This window comes from Tyto alba, unplaced genomic scaffold (assembly GCF_018691265.1).
Source record: "Tyto alba isolate M040663 unplaced genomic scaffold, T.alba_DEE_v4.0 Super-Scaffold_15, whole genome shotgun sequence".
Taxonomy (NCBI): Eukaryota; Metazoa; Chordata; class Aves; order Strigiformes; family Tytonidae; genus Tyto; species Tyto alba.
Window position 1 is genome coordinate 7,493,186 of NW_024881277.1, and position 23,449 is coordinate 7,516,634.

At 48.5% G+C, this 23,449-nt stretch overlaps 1 protein-coding gene across 1 annotated transcript in view; it reads right to left on the minus strand.

Annotated features, from left to right (window-relative positions):
* Positions 1-454: 454 nt before the first annotated feature.
* Positions 455-23,449, minus strand: part of LOC122153066 (olfactory receptor 14J1-like) — a 30,197-nt gene continuing 7,202 nt past the window's right edge. The window contains exons 2-4 of the mRNA XM_042789179.1: positions 4,848-5,820; positions 1,947-2,162; positions 455-466 (exon numbers count right to left, since the gene is read on the minus strand). Of these exons, the coding sequence (XP_042645113.1) occupies positions 455-466; positions 1,947-2,162; positions 4,848-5,820 (1,201 nt within the window). The remainder of the gene's footprint in view (positions 467-1,946; positions 2,163-4,847; positions 5,821-23,449) is intronic.

Consider the following 23,449-nt stretch of genomic DNA (forward strand, 5'->3'; position numbering starts at 1 on the left):
TGAAACTTGTCTCTCTGAGGTATTTAGCCTGTATTTCTAATTTAAAAGTCTGGTTTTGAAAAACTAGCCCAGTGTGTGGAGATTTTTAGTGTCTAATTCAAGGAGGTGATGGGGTTTATACTCTGGGTAACTCTCACGGGTTTCTGTCAGGAATTTTGCTGAATCCTGATGATTTCCTTCCCTGAGTCTCCTTTCTAGAGAAGCCTCACCTGGAGTTCAAGGTATTCAGGGTTGTCAGGAAAGGCAGGCCTTGCCACAACAGATTCCAGCCTTTCCAGCAGTTCAGAAGCTGCAGCTTGATTTGAGAACTAGCTTAGCAATGCTTCCTCCCTGCAGTGCCTGGGGAGAGCTGAGCTGTGCCTGGGTCACTGAAAGAATTGTTGGTGTTATAAGCTCCAGCACACAGTACAAAGCAGGGGGAATTTTTTATTTTTTTTTTTTTGCTGCTGGTGCATCACTTATTGATCTGTGGGAAGAAAAGGGCAAGGGTAGAGCAGGGCATTAGATCTGAGTCAGGGTTTGCAGAGAGATCGCGGAAGGGAAGATGTGGTGGGGTAGAGGCAGAGAGTGAGGCCCCAGGTCTTTGTTCCCAGGCACCGTCAGCACAGAGGCCAACCCTTCATGCTGAGCATTGCAGGTGGGTGCTGGATGTCCCGAGTCAGGGAACTGCCGATTTTGCTGTGGGTGTTTGTGCAGTGAAAGTGTGTGAGTGAGAGCTGAGTCTCAGCCCTGTCTTGTGCTGCACATGTCCCCAGCCCAGCTCCCTCCTTCCCCAGATACCCTGAGACCCAGTAACTTCCAGCAGAGATGCTGGGGAGGGGCTGGTGGTGCTGAGTTCCAGCTGGCCTGGGATCTGTTGGAGCCCTCCCTGGCACTTACCCACTTCAGTTGGCATGGGGGAAAAGTCAGTGCAGGGTCTCTGGGGCCATATCACCTGAGCCCTTCTCCTCCCACAGGGCTCTCTTCTTTCCCAGTTTCTCCATCTTGTCTCCTTCCCTCACCGTTCCACAAGCTCAGACCCTCAGCTTTCTGACATGGACTCTCACTCATCCAGTGGGGAGGGCTGGGGGCTTTACTCATCCTTGTCAGCTCTGCTAAAGCTGGTTGCTTCCAGAAGCAAACCATCACAGCCAGGAGGTGGGTTTGACAATGCTGAGAGCAATATGTATTTCAAGGAGCACAGCTGGTGAGGCTGCTTCTCAGGCAGGCACTTTCCCTGGCTGTTCACTCAGGCATGTCCTGGGCATAGATTTTGTCCCACCTTTTCTTTTACTGTCTCACACACAGTGTGGGCTCAAGCATCCTCTGTCATGATCTCATTGAACAGTCCCTTTTTCTGAGCAGGTAACTCCTGACCTGCTCCTGGTCAATGCAAGAACTTGGCCTGCTCAGGGCAGGAATGCTCTCCTCAGAAGGGCAGCATTTCTGAGAGCTGAGACCACTCACCCAGCACTGCGCTCAGCCTTCTCCCGGTTGGAGAAAGGACATCTGCCTTGATCTTTTGACAGAAACAATTTATTTCAAATCATGGCACTGGTTTTCCTTGTCAGAGCACAGAGGATCTCAGTTCTAAACAGCTATTCTGGTCATGTTGAGGAACCCCCGAGCACAGTAAAGCAGGATGTCAAAATGTGAGCAAAAGCACATGATGTTTGCATTCCAGCACGAGGAAGAGGCAGCTCCATGGGGCAAGGCAGCCCTGTGGTCAGAGGGAGTGCTCTTGGGACAAGTGGGTTTGTCCGGTCCTGAAGAACCCCGGTACCTTCTTCGAGGTTAGAGAGAGACAAAAATATACTATAAACAATGCTAAGAATATGGAATTTTTGTTTCTTTGCATATTTTTAAGCCGTATTTCCATTCAATCTCTTCTTCCACTTAGTGCAGAAATGCAGCTGTTTTATCACAGGCCTCCTTCCTGGTAAGTGGGGAAAGAAAGAGAAACAAACCTGTATGGAAAAATGGGAATAGGGGAGTCGGACATCCCTCACGAAGTTCCTGCTGAGGGGAATGGGGAATGTGCCCTCAATCCAGACTCCACTCTTCCTCCTGTCACTCATCATGTCTGTGATTGGGCACATCCTCATCATTGTTTTGATGGTGTCAGAGCAGCATCTGCACACCCCCACGTACTTCTTCTGGGGCAATCTGCCCTCCTTGGAGACCTGCTACAGCTCCACCCTCCTGTCCCGGCTGCTGGCCAGCTTGCTGAATGGGGACGGGACCATTTCTGCTCACAGCTGTATGGCTCAGCTCCACTGCTCTGGCTGCTTTGCAACTGCCGAGTGTTACCTGCGGGCCATGATGGCCTATGATTGGGATCTGGGCACGTGCCAGCCCCTGCTCTATGCAGGCTTCATGACCTGGAAGGTCTGCCTTCAGCTGGAGGTTGCACCTTGGCTATGTTGGTGTGTGCGACAGTCCCAGTCTTCTTATCCCAGCTGAAGTTCTGTGGCCCCAGGGCAACTGGCCACTTGTTCTGTGACCTCTCTGCTGGAGATTGCCTGCAGTGGCACCAGCGTGGTCACACTCACATCCTTCATCCTGTCTTTCCTGAGCGTTGTCTTCCCCTTCCTGTTTGCTTTTGCGTCCCATGTGTGCATCATAGCTGCCATCCTGAGGATCCCATCCAGCATGGGCAGCAGAAGGCCTTCTCCTCCCACTCCCCTCCCCTCATTGTCATCTCTCTTTTCTCCTGCACCCTCCTCACTGTCTACCTGCTGCCCAGAACAGCCCCGCTGAGGCAGCTCAACAAAGTGCTCTCCCTCTTCTGCCACTGTCCTCACGCCCCTGGTCAATCCCCTCGTCTACAGCCTGCGGAACAGGGAGGTCAGGGAGGACCTGAGGAAAGCTCTCAGGAAAGACAAGGTCTGCACCCAGGTTGCACAATAATGTTCCACCTGCAGGGATAAATGCTTTCTGCTTCTGTTTTATCTCAGTAGGGAGGACATGGGCAGGCCTATGGTGTCCAATGCTGCAAACACTGTTTTAGGAGGGTGTGATATTGAGCATGCCTGTGGGATGGAAAAGGTTGGGGGGAAGACATTTCCTTTGAGAGAGTTCATAGAATCAGAATCAGAATAGGTTGGGTTGGAAGGGACCTTTAAAGGTCACCTATTGCAACCCCCCTGCAATGAACAGGGAGAGATTCAACTAGATCGATTTGTTTAGAGCCCTGTCCAACCTGACCTTGAATGTTTGCAGGGACGGGGCATCTACCACCTCTCTGGGCAATGTGTTCCAGTGTTTCACCACCTCATTGTAAAAGCTTTCTTCCTTATATCTAGTCGGAATCTACTCTCTTTAAGTTCAATACCGTTATCCCTTATCCCATTGCTACAGGCCTTTTTAGATAGTCTGTCCCCGTCTTTCCTATAAGACCCCAAGAAGTACTGAAAGTCTGCAATAAGGCCCATGGCCTCTCTGGGCACACTCCAGAATCCCAGGGGAGGGTGACAGAGCAGACAGGAGCACTTGCAATGAGCCTGTCCAAGGCGGCCGAGATGGAGCTCACTGGGAAGGTGGGGTTGTTCCTGCAGTCACACACAGAAGTGTCAGGGCTCTGTCAGGTGCCCACAGCTGACCTGGCCTCAGGCACTCCTCTTACACACAGGGCTGTTCAGAGACACGAGTCCTTCCCTTGCACACGCAGAGGCAGTGCACTGCAGGAGCCATAGTGTCTCTCTGAACTCCTGCTGCCACCCCCAGAGGCTGGGAGGCACCTCAGCCCTGCGGTGCTCGCCCTGCTCTGCACCCGTGGGAGATGCCCCGAGGCACGAGGAATGGACACAGGGACCGGGTTCAGGGAAGCACCTCCCAGTGCTGCATTCAGGGGGTTTCCCAGGGGACGTCAGTCTTTACGTGAAGTGACCCCAAGAGATGGTCTGTGCCACAGACCTTCATGGCAACCCCAGGAATAGCTGGTGGATTTTGTGCTCACTCAGGTTCATCTCACAATGCACACATGATGTGCAGGTTTATGCTTTGTCTGTACAATGCAAACATGGACTTCTGACCTAGTCCTTTGTTGTCCTTCTGTGGAAGTATGAAAAACCTATCTGATCTGAAGTAAGAGGTCCATGCTGGAAATGGTGGTTGTTATTGGCTGGTCTGTGGCAATTGCCCTGGGGCTGCTTCCCCAGGGGTGTCCAGCACACACGGGCACAGTCCAGCCCATGCTTTCCTGGTCCTTCAGGTGTCTTACAAGAGCCTGGCTGTACAAGGACACTGCTGTTTGCCCCCACCCTACACATGCACACACTTCCACTCTTCAGTGGTGGTTTCTCTCCTGGGCAATTTTCTGGGCATGGTCTTGAGAGCAACTCTGGAAGAAGACCTAAGCCTTCATGCACTGCCCAGAGAAGATCCCCTTGTCTGATGGAAATGCTGTCATGAAGGCCAGCTCTGTCACAGAAGTGCCCACTGCCTGTCCCTGCCTGCAGTTAAAGGACTGCCACACCGTGGGACAGTGACCACAGCACAAAACCACTCACATCTTAGACCAGTACAAGGGCTGACCTGGTAGGACCGGAGAACGACTTGGAGGAAGGATCTCAAAGCATGTCTCTACAGTGTCCTTTATTTTGTTTAACCACAATGAGATCATGGATCCTCATTTACACAGTCTCTGGTTCACACAAAAGATTGATAGATACATAATGAGAACAGGGAAAAATAATGACACATTTTAGCAGAGAACATAACGTAAAGTAAAACAAAGAAAACAAAAAAAATCAACTCCAAAAGACCCAACAAAAACCTACAGACTGAGATCCTGTATGTAATCAGTTACACTTAGAGTTGTTTACAGAAGACACATATTTTATTGTTTCTGAAATTCATCCTGTTACCAGTTTCCTCAGGGCATCTTTGATCTCCTGGTTCCTCATGCTGTAGATGAGGGGGTTCACTGCTGGAGGCACCACTGAGTACAGAAATGACACCACCAGGTCCAGGGATGGGGAGGAGATGGAGGGGGGCTTCAGGTAGGCAAAAAATGAAGTGCTGATAAAGAGGGAGATCACGGCCAGGTGAGGGAGGCACGTGGAAAAGGCTTTGTGTCGTCCCTGATCAGAGGGGATCCTCAGCACAGCCCTGAAGATCTGCACATAGGACAGCACAATGAAAACAAAACACCCAAAAGCTAAACAGACACTAAGTACAAGAATCCCAGCTTCCCTGAGGTAGGAACCTGAGCAGGAGAGCTTGAGGATCTGGGGGATTTCACAGAAGAACTGGTCCACAACATTGCCTCCACAGAGGGGTAGGGAAAATGTGTTGGCAGTGTGCAGGAGAGAATTTAGCAACCCAGTGCCCCAGGCAGCTGCTGCCATGTGGACACAAGCTCTGCTGCCCAGGAGGGTCCTGTAGTGCAGGGGTTGGCAGATGGCAACGTAGCGGTCATAGGCCATGATGGTGAGAAGATAAAACTCTGCTGTTATCAAGAAGAGAAAGAAAAAGAGCTGTGCAGCACATCCCAAGTAGGAGATGTCCCTGGTGTCCCAGAGGGAATTGGCCATGGTTTTGGGGACAGTGGTGGAGATGGAGCCCAGGTCGAGGAGGGAGAGGTTGAGGAGGAAGAAGTTCATGGGGGTGTGGAGGTGGTGGTCGCAGGCGATGGCGGTGATGATGAGGCCGTTGCCCAGGAGGGCAGCCAGGTAGATGCCCAGGAAGAGCCAGAAGTGCAGGAGCTGCAGCTCCCGTCTGTCTGCAAATGCCAGGAGGAGAAATTCGGTGATGGAGCTACCATTAAAAATTTGCTTCCACTGGTCATTGAGCACTGTCCAAGGAGGAAAAGTCATTGAAAAGATAGTGTAGACTTCTCTGAGATAGAATCTACTCTGTATTTCTCAGTGACTGCCTTTCCCTTTTAACCAAGTTCTTTGGCCAGTCCATCCTGTGAGCTCAGGTTGATGTTGGCTGAGGGTGCCCCATGGAGCAGGGGCTCTGCTGTGAGCTCTGGAGGAGTCAAATCTGCTGGACAGCTATTGATAAATCAGAACACGGATAATCATACATTAAATCCACTTGTATTATCAAAGAGGTTTACAGTACTATTTCTCCCAATTCACCTGACTGCAGGGTGGAAACATGGGGATTTATTTTTTTGAGTGTTCTAGTTGCACCACTGCAACTGAGGAGTGGTTTTAAGGCAGAAATTCTTGGCATTTCTGCTGCACCTCCCAGTGAAACATTGTGGGTCCTGAGGCCAAGGGCCTGTCCTGCAGTTCAGAGTGAGGAGAGTCGCTCTGTCCAACAGCCCTGGTCTCATCTGCCCTGTGCTGGCACCGCTTGATGATAGACACCACTGGATGATGATAGACACAGCTGTTCCCCACAGAAACAAGGCACTGGCTGGGACTAGAGGAATCCAGTCTCCAAGCACAGCTCTCCAAATCCCTCAGCCCCTCTCATCACACCTGAAGAGGATCTCAGCTCTCCGCTCCCAGCCAGGGACACAGAGGGCTCATTGCAGCTGCCTGTGTGCAGACGTCCAGCAGCATTTCCATGGCCTTAGCACTGAGGTGTTTCCTCCCTGGGGCTGCTGGATAACACAGAGATGCCCCAGGAAAGCTGTTCCCACCTGGAGAGAAACCTGCAGCCCAGCACGAGCCCCTCAGAGCAAGAGTTGAATGTCCTAAAGAGTAAATGTCCTGAATGGAATATTGTGTCCTTTGTTTTGCCCTGAGCCCACAGATTATGAGGGGACTTTACTCCCATGGACATATCTGCACAGTAGGACCCACAGGGTTGGGCTCTGAACTGCAGCTTAAGCCCAGCCCCCCATCCCAGCAAGTCCAGGCATGACAGTAAGGGGAGCAGATACAGGAGGGGGAAAATGGACAAATACTACAGAGCTAGTGCTGCTGGAGGCAGAAAGGGACAGGCAGTTAGGTATTTGCTAAGTTTTCCCCTTCAGAGCTGAGGCTACTGGGAAGGTGCCCCATGGCCTTCAGGGAAGAGACTGTGTTGAGTGGGAGGGGACAGCAAGGGGTTGCTCCATGGAAGACATCTGAACTGCAGGACATGGCAGTGAGGTGCCCAAATCCCCCCTCCCCACAGCGTTCCTGACAGCAACACCCTCTCCCTCCCTGCCTATGTCTCTGGTACCTGGGTCTGTCCCTGATGAGACCTACATTTTTGTCCCCTTATCTCCTCCCTGTTGGTGTTGCCAGCCCCCATCCCACCCTCTGTGTGCTCAACTCTGCCCTGCAGACCCCTCCTGGCAGCAGGACATTGCTCAGGGGCAGTTCCATGTGTGCAGGGTCTCAGGAGTGGCTCAGAGAAGTGTTAAGGATAACTGAGATTTAAGCGCCTTCACTAGAGTGGAAAAATATCCTATCAGTGCCCAACCAGCCAAACAAGAAAGGAAATCTCAAAGAAAGGGTCCTTGCATTACAAGTAAAAGCAGACTTGAGATCCTTCTTCAGAAGGACCCTCTGCAAAAGTCCCCAGAGTGCTTTGGAGCTGTGAGCAGCATTGTCATTTCTGTGATGGTGGTCTCTCCTTCCCCCCACAGCTTCTCCCCACAGCGCCGTGGGGAGCTCCCCGGGCAGGCTGAGTGCTGACCCTGGCAGGCGGCAGAGTCCCTGCCCCAGCACACAGCCCCCTGGGTGCAGGGACCCTGCTGGGAAGGACAGCCCTGGGCACCCCTGCCTGCACACCCGGCTGCACACCCCTGCAGCCGGCCCCACCAGAAAGCAGCCCTCATGCCCTGGCCCTCGCAGGGGGCACCAGGGAAGCCGAGCTCAGGAGCAGCTACTCCTCCTCCTCCTCCTCCTCCTTTAGGCAGGAGGCAGATTCCTGGCGGCTCTGCCGCCTTCCCCAGATCCCTCCCCGAGCTGCAGCTGCATTGCCCTGCACCCCCAGACTTACTGTGGCCAGGGCCCTGACGCTTTCTCCTCCTCGGAGCTCTCAGCAGCCTCCCAGCCCAGGCTGCCTTGAAGCTGTGTGTGCCTCGCTGCTCTGCCCTGGGTGCCTGCAGGCAGTGCCCCCAGCCCTGCTGCGCTTTGCAGAGGAGCTGCTCCTGGGCAGAGCTGTCTCTCTGCAGCGCTGCCCACTTGCCAGGAGCTCCCTCCGGCCCAGGAGCCCGGCCCAGCTCAGCACCACAGCAACAGCCCAAGGCAGTTTAATGACCCCTCAGGAGGGTTTGGTGCCAAGTCCGTCAACCTCAGGCACACAGAGAAGCTGAATAAACCTCTGAAGAAGTCAGAGTTATTTTCAAACTCCAAGATTTCCTGGAGTGTTAATGGCTCCCACTGAGGGACACTGTTGACAAAGCCTCCTCAGGGTCCTGTTAGAGCAGAAATCTGGAGGCAGTGATGAGAAGTTGGGAACTAAAAGGGAAAGGTGGCTCTGATGCTGAGTAAACCTGAATGTGTTGCATTAAGGCAAAGTTCCAAGTCCTCAGCCCATTAACCAAATGGCCAAGCCACGACCCCCAGCCCCTGGGAAGGGAGATCCTGTCCCTCCCACATTCCTCAGGGCTCTTCCTGGGGTAGGGGGTATGGAGATGTGCACCTCCCAGGCTCCTGAGGATGCACAAGGAGGCCATGAGGCCCCTGTGCTGCAAGGGACTGTGCCTCCTCACAGGCATCAGTGTCAGGGGCAGCATCCATAGCCAAAATCGTGATGGGGTTGACTTTATTGGGGTCTTTCAGCTTTCCCACAGCCCTCTGTCATCTCCACCACAGGCTGTCCTATGGGGTTGCATGCCCTGCGCCTCTTTCCCTGCAGGCTGTCCTCATCCCCCCGGCTGTCTCACCTCGCTCCCCCTGAGCATCTTCCTTTCTTTCCTGATCTCTCACCATCCTCCCTGGATCTTCCTTGAAAAACAAAGTCTTGTTCTGATCTGTACTCCTCCTGGGTCATGTGTTGCACCACAGCATTTATCCTGTTGTCCAGTCTGGACTTCCCCAGCTGCACAGTATGACATTATTTCTTTCTCATGCTGTTTTCCACTGTGAAGAAAAAGTCCACCGTCTCTCAAACCACCCTTCAAGGGTTCTTGGGCTACTCCTAGACTGTCCCAAGTCTCCACAACACTTAGTCCAGAATGTTTATATCTAAGCACATTGCACATGGGCTTGAGTCCTCTAAACCCCATCTTGGGGTGATGTCTGGGTACTCTCAAAGGTGTTTGGAGATGAAAACATAGTGGTTACAGGTCAAGAAAGATGGAGTGATACTTCTCACCAGGATCTGTATTGGAAGGGCAAGTGGCAATGGTGTTAAAATGAAAGAGGGTAGATTTAGATTTGAAATAAGGAAGAAATGTTTTACGATGAGGATGCTGAGATACTGGAACAGGTTGCCTAGAGCAGTTCCAGGGAGGGGCAATCCACCACTTCTCTGGGCAACCTCTTCCACTGTTTCACCATCCTCATACTAAAGAATTTCCTCCTTTTATCTAAGCTAAATCTACCCTCTTTCAGTTTAAACCCATTACCCTTTGTCCTATCCCTGCAATCCCTGATAAATAGTCTCTCCCCATCTTTCCTGTAGCCCTGTTTAAGTCCTGGAAGGCCACTAGAATTTCTCCCTTGGAGCCTTCTCTTCTTCAGTCTGAACAAAACAAACTCTCTCAGCCTGTTCTCACAAGGGAGGTGTTCCAGCCCCCCAGTCATCTTCACGGCCTCCTCTGGACCTGCTTGAGCATGTCCATGTCCTTTTTATGTTTGGATCACGAGAGCTGGAAACCAGACTACAGTGCCGGTCTCATGAGAGCGGAGCAGAATGGGAGAATCCCCCACCTTGACCTGCTGGCCACACTTCTTTTGATGCAGCCCAGGACACAATTGGTTTTCTGGCCTGCGAGTGCACAGTGCTGGTTCGCAGCTAGTTTTCCATGAACTACCACCCCCAAGTCCTTCTCCGCAGGCCTGCTCTCAATCCACTCCTTGCCCAGAATCTATTTGTATGTGAGGTTGTCCCAAGCCATGGGTAGGACCTTGAACTTGGCCTTGTTGAACTTCATGAGGTTTGTATGGGTCTACTTCTCCAGCCACTCGATCCCACTGTCCATGACAGCGACAAAGATGTCAATCAATACCAGCCCCAACTCCAACCCCTGAGGAATAACACTCATCTCTGTTCTCCAATTGGACATTGAGACTGTGACCTCAGCAATTTGAGTGTGACCATAAAACCAATTCTTTATCCACCGAGTGGTCTATCCGCCAAATCACTGTCTCTCCAACATATAGACGAGGATTTCATGCGGGACCATGTCAAGTGCTTTGCACAAGTCCACGTAGATGACATCAGTTGCTCTTCCAACTGTTCTTTGGTGAGGCCAGCAACAGGCAAGACGGGTGTGTGTGCATGTCATGTTGGTGTGTCTGCCAGTGGGTGTAACTCATGGTCTGAGCCTGGTCGGCAGCCAAACACCACACAGCTCCCACCTGGGAATGGGGAAGGAAGCAGAGGGGCAAAGGGAGACTCATGGGTTGAGATAGGAACAGTTGAATAATGGTGATAAAATAATACGGTGGCAGTATGAACGGGTAATGTACAGTGCAATTGCATTACCGCCCGCCGACTGACACCCAGCCGGCTCCCAGCCAGCGATCCTAAAACACAAAGATGCCTCGACAACAATCCCAAAAGTGAGAGCGTGCCCCTTCCCGCCCACCCCTCTTTTATATGGTGAGCATAACATCACATGACATGGAACATTGGCCAATCCAGGCCCGGTGCTCCATCTGTGTTACCTCTCTGCTTCTTGTGAGCCTGTGCACAGGCAGGACACGGGGAGCTGGACAGTCCCTGAAATCTCCATGTGCATCAGCACTCCTACAGCTACCAAAAAGGAACATGAACTCTATTCCAGTCTGAACCAGGACCATGTCCACCCCTTGTTCCATATCCTTTGCATTATCCTCGGGTTCCATATTTCCTCATACAGTCTAATTAATTACTGTCCTCTTCCCTGGTCTTAGTCATGTGCACACAGATATAATTCCCTTAGCCCATGGGCCATGGTAAGCCCATAGGTGGAATTACCTTTGCCCAAGGATCTGGGTGCACTTGGTCCTTGCAGTCTATATACTGCAGAATGTATAGTGAGTTCATTTGGTCCATAGCTTCAGGTTCCATCTGTCATAGCAGTCTCTTAAGGCAGGAGGAGGGATGCTCAGTTGGTAGGGCACAGGTGTCCTTGGGCCTGGCAGGAGGATGGCATGCAGTCTCTGTTGCAGTCGGAGCTGGTGGCTGATGCATCTGACGCTGTCTGTACTCAGTCTGCAGCAGTCGATGGGTATCAGTTGCTGAAACCAATCGTGACTTTATCGAAGTTTGTGTTTTTCTTTATGAATATGATGCCATTAGCATAATATGTGTCAACCATAGCAATGCATTTATAGGATTGTTTGGTGATTAATGTAATACAGTTTATTGGCTATTTTCACCTAACATTAAGTCCCCTTGAGGCACACATCGGACTTCCTCATCCTTCTGCATTGCCCACCAAGTGCACCCAGGTCCTTGGGCAAAGGAAATTCCACGTATGGGCTTACCTTTACCTGAAGTAGGAATAACCCAAATAGTCTTCCCCAGCATGTTCTTAAGGTGCATTACTGGGACTCTATCTCCATCTGCAGTATGTAGAATTTTGACTGGGCAGGGCCATCCTGGTTGGTAGATGCTCTAGTTTTGACTAACCAGGTGGGCTTTGCTAAATGTGTGTCCCAGTGTTTAAAAGTTCCTCCTCCCATTGCTCTCAGCATGGTCTTTAGTAGCCCATTGTACCACCCAATTTTCCGAGAGGCTGGTGCATGGTAGGGGATGTGATATACCCCTCAATGCCATGTTCTTTTGCCCAGGTGTTTATGAGATTATTTCAAAAATGAGTGCCATTAGCTGACTCAATTCTTTCTGGGGTACCATGTTGCCACAGGACTTGTTTTTCAAGGCCCAGAATAGTGTTCCAGGCAGTGACATGGGGCACGGCCTATGTCTCCACCCACCCGGTAGTTGCTTCCACCATTGTGAGCACATAAAGTTTGCCATGTCAAGTATTGTGGAAGTGCGATGTAATCACTCTGCCAGGCCTCCCCATATCTATATTTTAACCATAGCCCTCAATACCAAAGAGGTTTTAACCTCTTGGCTTGCCTGATTGCAGCACTGTATCACATTCATGGATAACCTGTGTGACAGTTGTTGTGGTTTAAACCTGGTCAGCAGCTAAACGCCACGCAGCCGCTCACCTACCCTCCCCCCACTTGGGAAGGGGGAGGGAATCAGGGGGGCAAAGGGAGACTCACGGGTTGAGATAAAAACAGTTTAATAACAGTAATAGAATAATGTGGTGACAGTATGAATGGGTAATGTACAATTCAGCTGCTCACCACCTGCCGACTGACACCCGCCTGCTCCCGGCCAGTGATCCCGAACACAAAGACACTGTTGCAACACTCCAGGAAGTGAGAGCCCCTCCCGTCTCACTCCTTCCTTTATATAGTGAGCGTAATGTCACATGACATGGAATATCAGCCAATCGGGGCCCAGCACTCCAGCTGTGCTCCCCCCACCCCCGCGCACAGGCAAGGACTCTCGGACCTGGAGAGCCTCTGGAATCTCAGTGTGCTGCAGCTTTCCTCCAGCTACCGAAATGAACATGATCTCTATTCCAGCCCGAACCAGGACAGGGGCCCTGTGTGTAACTGCGTGTCTCTGTGCCTGTATGCCTGCATGAGAGAAGTGAAACGCAGCACAGCTGCGAAGTGAGTGCGGAGTTCTGATCCCCGCTTCCATGTCCTCCACGAGGAGAGCGGCTGGAAGCAAGCGAAGCGAATGAAGTGTATGTCAGATTTTAAAACAGGATTGTTTGAACCTGTGGTTAACTTTTGGTGTCCAATACACAGACCCAACGATTTTTCTTGTAATCCAATCTTTGTTTTTGAATGCTTTGGTTGTGGACAAGACGTCTGGGTGGAATTTGGAGACGATTTCTGGTGTAGTAAATGTCAAGGGAAGTGGTCTGACTGGGACAGAATTGAGCGCTCAGGTGAGCTTAAAAGTACTTTTTGTGGGAACCTAGGAAACTTACAGAGGCAATAGAAGCAGAATGTGGATAAGCCCTCCAGGCTAACAATATGGGAGGGAAACAGAGTGGGGGTATAGTGAAAAAGATCCCTCTGGGCTGCATCTTAGCCCATTGGAAGGAAATCAGAGGAACACCAGGTGGAATTGTGAATAAAAGGACCTTACCTAAATACTGTAACCAGTGGTGGACCCTGTATAAATTAGATGATGGGGAAAAATGGCCCTTTAATGGAACCTTGAATTATAATACTTTGTTGCAACTGATGTTGTTTTTGAGGACAGAAGGAAAATGGGATGACGTCTCGTATGCAGACACTCCAAAATCATCCTGAGTATCAAACTGATCGTGTATTAAAGAGCCCACAATACCCAATGGTTTTGGCTCTAGAAAAGGAAAATATGAAAGAAGGAAAAGGAAAACTGAAAAGGTGCTGTTCAGCCTGTAGCATAGGTCAAAGATCCACAAGGCTGGAAAAGTTAAGGGATCCCAAGGTGGGAGAGCTGCCAGAATAATATAAACTGCCATCAAAAACACAACAAAAGGAACGGGAGGATTTGGACCCAGGAACTCCTCCCGATAGCCTGGTCACTTTACATACCCAGAGTAAAAAGGAAAGAGTTAGTGTACAGGCACCCTTGAGAGAAGCTGTATGTCAAGGAGGAGAGCCTGTCCTAATAAAAATTCCCTTCTCCTCGTTTGATCTAGAAACATGGAAAAATGTGGTGAAAAACTATCGGAGTGATTCTGTGGGGGTGATCAAACACTTCCAGTTTCTGATAAAACAACATAACCCTGACTGCAGTGATATTCAATTGTTATTAGACCATATGACAGAGTCAGAAAAACAATTAATATTAAAAACAGCCCAAGAGTTGGCTAGTGATTTTCTTAAGAATACTGGGGGAAGATATAAAAGCTCATTTCCCCTTACAGGATCCAGGATGGATCCCTAATAGAGGGGCTCATGTAAGGTTGCTGAATACATACAGAGATTGGGTTGTGAGAAGAATGGAGTGGGCTATTCCAAAAACAATTAATTGCACAACTTTGTATGCCATTTAGCAAGGTCTAAGGCATACTCCCTCGGAATTTTTGGATAAATTACAGGATACTATGAGGCAGTACATCCCTTTAGACCCAGGATCGGAAGTAGGCACTCAGCAATTAGTGTCTCTGTTCATCAGACAATCAGCGAGGGACATCCGGAGGAAGCTGCAGAAATTGAAGCCGGTGGAAAGCAGGAATTTGGAGACTTTGTTAGATGAAGCATGGAGAGTGTTTAGCAACAGAGAGGAGGATGGTCGAAGAAGAGACCAGCGGGTGTTGGTAGCGGCGTTACAAGAAAATAAAGAATTCAGGAGTATGGGACCAAGGAGGCCTTTGAGAAGGGATCAGTGCTCATGGTGTAAACAAAGGGAATATTGGAAGAATGAATATCCGGAGAAATGAAAAAGGAAAGGGAGGATACAGGCCCATGTCAAAGAAGATTGTCAAGGATCTGGGGAATCTACCCTAGCAGATCCACTGCTTACATTAAAGCTAGGGAAACGACAACAGAATATAAAATTTCTAGTAGATACTGGAGCAACACTTTGGGTTTTGAATGAGGCTTTAACACCTATGGATAATGATTTTGTAACAGTAAGAAGAGTTATCGGCCAAAGTGAAAAGGAGTACTTTTTAAAACCCCTTAAATTGAAATTAGGAAAACAATTGGCAATACACAAATTCTTACATATGCCTAATTCCCCAAGACCTCTATTAGGCCAAGACCTATTGGAGCAGTTGAAAGTGAAAGTAACATTTGAGGGAGGAAAAATAGAATTTCAAGTGGGGAATGATCAGCTAATTGAACTTTAGAGTCTGGCCCTTATAGACACTCCTGTCAGTCCAGGAGTGCCTGAAGAAGTCCAGAATCAAGTACATCCGGGAGTATGGGCCTCGGAAACACGAGGAAGGGTGAAAAATGCCTCCTCAATAACAGTAAAACTTAAAACAGGAAGGCAGCCTGTGAGAATTAGGCAATAACTCCTTAGGAAATAAGATAGTGAAGGAATCCAGCCAATAATTGACTGATTCATCAAATTTGGGTTGTTAACAGAGTCTGAATCAGAATATAACACTCTCATTTTACCAGTCAAAAAGCCAGATGGGAAATACCGGATAGTGCAGAATCTCAGAGCTATCAATAGGATGGTTGAAGACTTGCACCCTCTTGTGGCCAACCCATACACATTATTAACCAACTTAGCACTCAAATTGGCCTGGTTTATGGTATTGGACCTAAAAGACGCCTTCTTTTGCCTACCCTTGAGCCCTGAAAGTCAGTTGCTGTTTGCGTTTGAATGGGAAAACCCTGACTCTGGAATAAAGACACAATTAACATGGACTGTGTTACCACAGGGGTTTAAGAATACCCTCGCTCGTTTTGGAAATCAATTAGCCAAGGATTTGGAGAAGTGGGAATGATCACATGGAGCTGGGATAATACTACAATATGTGGATAATTTATCAATAGCCACAGAAACAAGAGAGATATGCATAGTATGGACAGTTAGTCTGCTCAATTTCCTTGGACTTAATGGCTATCGAGCCTCTCCACAGAAAGCCCAAGTGGCCCAGCAGCTGGTGACTTACCTTGGGTACGAGATAAGTGCTGGACAAAGATCTCTAGGCACAGCAAGAAAGGAGGCCATTTGCCAGACCCCTCGACCACAGGCAGCTAAGGAGCTCCATACATTTTTAGGAATGATGGGATGGTGTCACCACTGGATATACAACTACGGGCTCCTGGTAGGGCCAAGCTATGAACTGTTAAAATCCAGGTCTGGGAAGCTTCACTTGGAATGGGGAAGCAGATAAAGCGTTCCAGCAACAGAGAAGGAAGCTCATGGAGGCCCCTGTCTTGGGGCTACCGGACACAACCGAACCATTTTGGCTGTTCTCCCATGAGAAGCAGGGACTAGCCCTGGGAATCCTGGCTCAGAATGTGGGACCATACAGAAGGGCAGTGACATACTTCTCCAAACAACTTGATGAAATAAGTAAAGGTTGGCCTAGCTGCCTAAGGGCAGTAGCAGCACTAGTGCTAAACATTCAGGAAGCACGCAAATTCACATTAGGCCAAAGGATCACAGTGTTGCTATCCCATACCATATCTACAGTATTAGAGGTGAAAGGGGGGCACTGGCTCTCACCCCAAAGATTTCTTAAGTATCAGGCTGTTCTAGTGGAACAGGATGAAGTGGAAGTAGTCGTTACTAACATTGTCAACTCAGCATCTTTCCTCAGTGGAAATACAGGGGAATCGGTATCACATGACTGCCTGGAAATGATTGAAGCAGTAGTGGATCCGATCTGAAGGAGGAACCTTTAGCAGATGTGGAGGACTCCTGGTATACAGACGGGAGCAGCTTCGTTTGACAAGGCGTCCGCAAAGCAGGGTATGCTGTAACCACTCCGCAGCCCCTGCCCCAGATACCTTGGCACAAAAAGCAGAATTAATAGCCTTAACCAGAGTGCTGGAACTAGCCAAAGGCAAAAAGATAAACATCTGGACGGACTCTAAATACACCTTTGGGGTGGTCCATGCCCATGAGGCCATATGGAAAGGAAGAGGATTCCTGTCCACCCAAGGGAAAATTATAAAGCATGCTGAAGAGATTCTTAAATTCCTGGAATCCATCCAGCTGCTTGAGAAGGTGGCTACTATGCATTGCAAAGCTCACCAGAAAGGAAACACTGCCCAGGAGTTGGGCAATGCCATGGTGGACCACGAGGCTAAAAGAGTGACAGAGAAGGGTGATGTAAGGGTACAGTCTTTGGTCCCAGATGACAAAATACAGATTGATTGTGAACCCAGATATTCAAAAGAAGATCAGAAACTAATTGAGGACTTGGGAGGGAAAGTTGAAACAGGTGGTTGGGCTAAAATTCTGCAAGGAAAATTAATCACACCATTCACATTGTTGTAGGCCATTGCCATGGCAGAACATAGAAAATCTCATTGGGGAGCAAAGGCTCTGTATAGGTATTTGAACCAGTGTGTAATTGCCTGAAACTTTTACACTATTGTTAAACAGGTGACCCAGCAGTGTGAAATATGTTTACAGAATAATCCTAAAATGGGCCTCAAAGCCCAACTAGGAGAAATAGGGAGGGGAAACTATCCGGGACAGCAATGGCAAATTGACTTCACAAAGCTCCCAAGAAAAGGAGGGTACTGGTATTTATTGGTCCTAACAGACACCTTTTCAGGTTGGCTGGAAGCATTCCCTTGCCGAACCAGTAAAGCCCGAGAGGTGACCAAGGTCATATTACAAGAAATAATAACAAGGTTTGGGGTTCCAGTGGTTGTATCTTCTGACCGAGGGTTGCACTTCATTGAAAAAGTTGTTCAACAAGTTAGCAAACTTCTGGGGATAGTTTGGCAATTACATACCCCATATAGGCCACAAGTAAGCGGCCAGGTGGAGAAAATGAACCACCTTATTGAAATACAGATTGTCAAATTGGGACAAGAAGATGGATTGCCCTGGCCTCAGGCCCTACCATTGGCTCTTTTGAACCAAACCCAGAGCCAAAGAAAGGCTGAGTCCCTTTGAAACAGGATATGGGAGACCCTACATGATACAAGCTGGAACATCAGCCCATGTCAGGAATGAAATACTAACCGATTATGTGATAACACTGCAGAAACAACTTCAGGAGGTTAGGAAGCTAGTCTTGGGAACTAGTGCCTGAGGTATTGATGGACCTGTGCATAATATTGAGCCTAGAGATTATGTATATATCAGATCTCTTTCAGATTCACCTCTGGAGCCAAAGTTTCCAGGTGTTGCTGACATCCCATACAGCTATCAAGATTAAAGAACAAGCATCGTGGATACATTATACCAGAGTGAAGAAAGCCCCTAAAACCCAGTGGCGATCAGCACCTACTGGACCCTTGAAGCTCCGCATTCAAAAGCAGAGCTAAGATGAGGACTAAGAGCCCTGTAATACTGCTCCTTTTCAGTGCCTGTGTAATAGCATGGAGGGATAATGTGTTTCTGCAACAAACTGAGAAGATAGCTTGTTCACTAAATTTAACAGATTGTTGGGTATGTACAGTTCTTCCCAGAGGAGGAAATTCAGGACCACCCTTATTTGGAGTAATATCTAAGAATTCAACTATGAATGCTCGGACTACAAAAAGTTGCACTTTGGGGGAAGATAGAAATAAAAGGACAGGGCCTAAATTTCATTTGCAGATATGGGATCAAGCAAACACAATATACAGAAGAAATAGCACAGGAGGACAGGATGTAGGGACATTCAGATCACTGGAGACTTTAATTGTGACCATTAAGGATATCCAAGAGAAAAGTGCAGGTAAAGGACAAGCTCTGTTTTTCCTTAGTAAACAGACTGAAAAGTGTAGTCTAGGTCCTGGGTGCTGGTGGCTCTGCAGAGATGGAGTGGCCAGAAAAAGCCTGCCTGCTAATTGGACAGGGATATGTGCAGAGGGGTACTTGATACCCCAGGACAAAATATTTAACCAGTCCCATGCCTCAAATGGTGTTTTGAGGTCACCCTGGAAAAGGGTAAGACAGGGAACTTATAACCCACTTATAGAAAAACCGTTAGGGTTTCATAGCTTCACACAGTGGTTCTTACCCTGGTTGGGAGTTAGTGAGATTGAAAAAGCCATAGTAAATATTTTGGCAGAAATGGAAATAATAGCAAACATAACTACTGATGCCCTTTTACGTTTAGACCAGGAGGTAAAATCCCTGAAGGGATTAGACTTTCAAAACAGAATGGCTCTAGATATAATCACAGCTCACATGGGATGGGTGTGCACCTTGATCAATACAAGCTGTTGTATTTATGTAGATGAATCAAGTAGAACAGAGATTGACCTTCAGAAGATTTGGGAACACTCAAAATTCTTACATCAGGTATCCCTGGATGGTACCTCGTATGGGTTTTCTAACCTCTGGGAAGAGCTCACCTCTTGGCTACCTAATGTCGCAAAGCTTAAACACTTTTTTGTTGTCATTATCGTGATTATTGTATTAGGATTATTAGTCTGTTGTGTGTTGCAATGTTTTATGTGGATGGATAAACAAACTGGAAATACCGATGTGGAGTGGAAGAAACACAAATTACAGCAAAACATTGAAAATGGCAAGTATTTTGCTAAAAGGAATGGTGCCATATAGCAAAAGAATTTGCAAGGGTAAAAAAAAAAAAGGGGGGACTTGATATAGAAAATAAACGCTTAGCAAAATAACTAGCAAGATAACGGGATACTTGGTTGCAAAAGACCTTGAAAGATAACAGGAAACTTCTTTACAAGAGGCCTCCATAGATAACAGGATATCCATCTGTTAATTAAGGCGTCTGCAAGAAGGAGCCATCTGGCGGGAGCCAGTTCTGCAGTTACTGGCTGAGGTAACTCAGCATTCTGGGACAAAGATTTAGAGTACATGGTGAAGAAGACCACGAGCTTTCCTCCAAAAGACCCTGGCCCACGACCACCGGATGGCAGTACGCATGTGGCAAGAGGAGGAGACTTAGGATAATGAATTCCCGGAAATAATTACAATAATCACACCTATTCTTAGAACTAATTGTAATAACCCAGCCTATACTAACGAATATGCATGTTTTTATATCATAAATGATGCCTGCTTCATGATACTGTGTACAAGCTTGGAGGAGAGATCGCCTTTGCACCCAGTGCTGCAATAAACATACCTGCTTTATAACTCTTTGTGAATTGTAAAGTGTGTTTCCACGTGTCAGAAAACAGCATGAGAAAGACATAACAGAACAAAGTACAGCTTGGGAGGTAGAGAATGGAGACAAAGAGAAAGAAATGTCACCCCAAGGGCAGTGCTGTGCTGCAACAAGTCACCCAGAGGGAGTCTGGAAGAGCCCACAGCTTTGTGTTTCAAGGAACAGCCAGGAGGAGGGATAGATACTCAGCATTGGTGTGTCCTCACCTTCGATACTGTGTGCAGTTCTGTGCCGCACAGTTTGAGAAGGACGTGAAGGTCCTCAAATGCATCCAGAGGAGGGCAACAAAGCTGGTGACAGGGCTGGAGGGAATGTGCTATGAGGAGTGACTGAGGAGTTTGGGTTTGTCTGGTTTGGAGAGGAGGAGGCTGAGGAGTGACCTCATTGCTCTCTGCAGCTTCCTGAGGCGGGGGACACGGAGTGGGAGGTGCTGATCTCTTCTCCCTGGTATCCAGTGATAGGACATGTGGGAAAGGTTCAACGCTGTGCCAGGGGAGATTTAGACTGGACATGAGGAAGCATTTGTTTTACCGAGTGGGTGGACAAACACTGAAACAGGCTTCCCAGAGAGGTGGTTGATGCCCCAGGGTGGTCAGTGTTTAAGAGGCATTTGGCCAATGCCGTTAATACCATGCTGTAACTTGGTTAGCCCTGAATGGGTCAGGCAGTTGGACTAGATGATGGTTGCAGGTCCCTCCCAACTGAAATAGCCTCGTCTATTCTGTTCTCTACCAGTGAGGGCAGCGAGATGCTCAGGTGAGAGCGAGGTGGGGAAGAAAGGCTGATGTTGAGAGTCTGCAGGGAAAGAGCTGCAGGTGTGGGACACTGAGGACAGCCTGTGGGAAAGACAACTGAAGGCTCTGGCAAGGCTAAGAGCCCCCAGGAGAGCCGAGGTCTTTTCCCCCTTGCCTCTGGCCGTTGCCTCCACAACTAAGGCCTACCTGGACAAACGTTAATCTCAGGGTACCAGGATCTCACGGCCTCCTTGACCCACCCAGGAGACACCCACAGGTGTCATACCATAGTCCTGCCCTTGTCACTGCACATTCCCACATGACACTGCCCCAAGAAGAGCCCTGGGACAGCATCTCCCTTCCCAGGGGCTGGGGGTCAGGCTTTGTCACTTTGGCTTAAACACCTGAAGGTTCACTAAGCACCAGAACCACCTTAACATTGTGTTTGTTTGCCTCTCATTGACACCTCCAACTTCCTGCTCTAACCAGCCCCTGGGGAGGCTTTGATGCTGATGGCCCTCACTGGGACCCATTAACACTCCTTGAAACCTTAGGGGTTGCCTCTGATGTTGACTTCTTTGGTTGTTTCTTCAGGCTCCTCTCAGCATCTGAAGCTCATGGTCTCAGCACCACAGACACCATGGGGCTCATTCAAATGCAAAACGCCACGTGTCTTTCAATTGTTTTCTTCAGTTATCAAGCCTTGGATAGATAACTGCAGAGGTCTCTGGAGTGTATGTAAAGGGGAACATTTGACTGAGCATTTAATACAGAAGTAATTTTTAGTTTTAAGTTTACTGTATCACTTTTTCAGTTTACAGAAGAACTGATTGAAGCCTGGGTCTCCTAGTGCTGTCAGGATGGGTAGGGCCAGCTCCTGCTGAAGGTCAGATACTGCATGGACAGCCAGATTCCTCACCTCCCCAGCCTGCCACTTCTCTCATCGTCCCCCTGGCACTTGCAGCAATTCTCCTTCCTTCAGCCTTCTCCGCCCAGGCCCGCAGCTGGACATTACAGCTCCGCTGCACCAGCTCCCACTGGCTTTCCTCAGAGACCTGGCTGCACACGGGCACAGCAGAATTTCTCTTCATTATGAATCAACAGAAGGAAAACATGGTAAAGTTTAAGCAAAAATAACCCACACTCCTCAAGTGATGCTAAGTTGAAGCTGCCTCCAATGAGGTTCACCATCCACAGGAGGTAACCTCACGAGCAATGTCTCAGACAGATCGATGGGAAATGAGAGATCCAAACACAATGAAGGAGGTGGCTGAAGAGAGAATGAGACTGCTGAAAGACAAGGGCAGGCTTCTAAGTCCCTGAAGCTCAGAGCTTCAATGTGGGGTGTTGAGAGGGATATGAGTGAGCAAGGAATAACAGGAAAGGAAAACTAGAGACCGGTGGAAACCATATAGGTCCAGCGAGTGTGCTGAGAAGATGGCTTTAGAGCTAGACAGGTGGGAAAATTAGCAAGGTTTAATGCACAGTATCCTGGACAGAGTCCTGGCAATGGTAGCACTGGGGAAGGAACATGTCTTCTTCTCCTGCAATTAATACCCTTCCTAGAAATTCCCATCAGGTCATGGTGGAAAAACATCACCACTTTATTAAAAGTTTTCTATCATCTCAGCTGACAAGAAAGTGCTCAGGTGTTTTTTAAAAGTGGCAGGCATTTCTTGCCCTTTCCAGGTGGAGCTCAGCTGTCTGACCATGGACATCGAGTGCCCCTTGCAGACACCCCAGTGTGTCTGACGTATTTCCCTGGGACTGGCTGCTGTCACACAGGACAGAAGGTCTGCAGGAGACCAGAGCCCCTGGGGAGATGCTGACAGAGGCTGGGCAGAGGGTCCCAGGACACCTGCAATGGTACCAGACATCTCTTTCCCTATGACTTAAGACATCTCTATCAGTGGAGCTACACCCCACCTGGATTCTGGAAATATTTTTTATTTCAATATATTAAATAAATTAAAATAAAAATGTAATGAAATCCCCCAAAGACTGATATATCAAAGTGAAGCTAAACTCAACTAAGTGGAAATAAACACAAAGAATTTTAAAAGTTGGAAAATTCATTAAAAATTTTTCTTTGCATTTCATCATTCCTCATTTCTTATTTGTTTTATTTTTATTGACATTTTCTAAACATTTCTCTCATACTTATGCCTGCAGCATGAAAGAAAGATATTTCTATGTCTTGCAGAGATCCCAGCCCTCTAAAACCCCTCCCCACCCAGGAGCATCCATGACACTGCTCACTGGCTGCACAAAGAGAGTCACCCACTAAGGTGGCAGGATCTGTCACCTGATAGGGGGGAGCTGGGTGACAAACTGAAGTGAAACACACTGGGTTTGGGTGGCCACATTTGCACTTGTCTCAACACATCAGTGTTAGAGTATCTACTCAAAGGGGTGTCTGGATCATGCATGAACACTCTCATTTTACTTCCCAGGAGGGTAATTGAAGACTGATGCATTTATAGGTGAAGAAAGGGAGGAGACTGGTCACCTTCCAACATCAGAAACCTCCCTTCAGATGTCTATGTCAAATCAAGTTTCCTAGACTTCCCTTTCTAGTCAATGAAGAAACAGGAGTTGCCTCAACTGAATTGTCTGGAGATCCTTTTCCTGGTGACCAGAGAATGCTCCAGAAGGGTTCCTACAGGTCCTGGGTCACCCTTCCAAGCACCCCCTGGGTACTTCAGCTACCCCAGGACATCTAAGAGAGCAGCAGCTGATGGATGTGGGCAAAGGAACTACTTGAATGAATTTGCTCCATCACCTTCCCAGGGACTGAGATGTGTCTGACCAGCCTGTAGTTCCATGGATGCTCGTTCTTGCCCTGCATGAAAATGGGTGCACTGCCTGCCTTTGCCCAGTCACC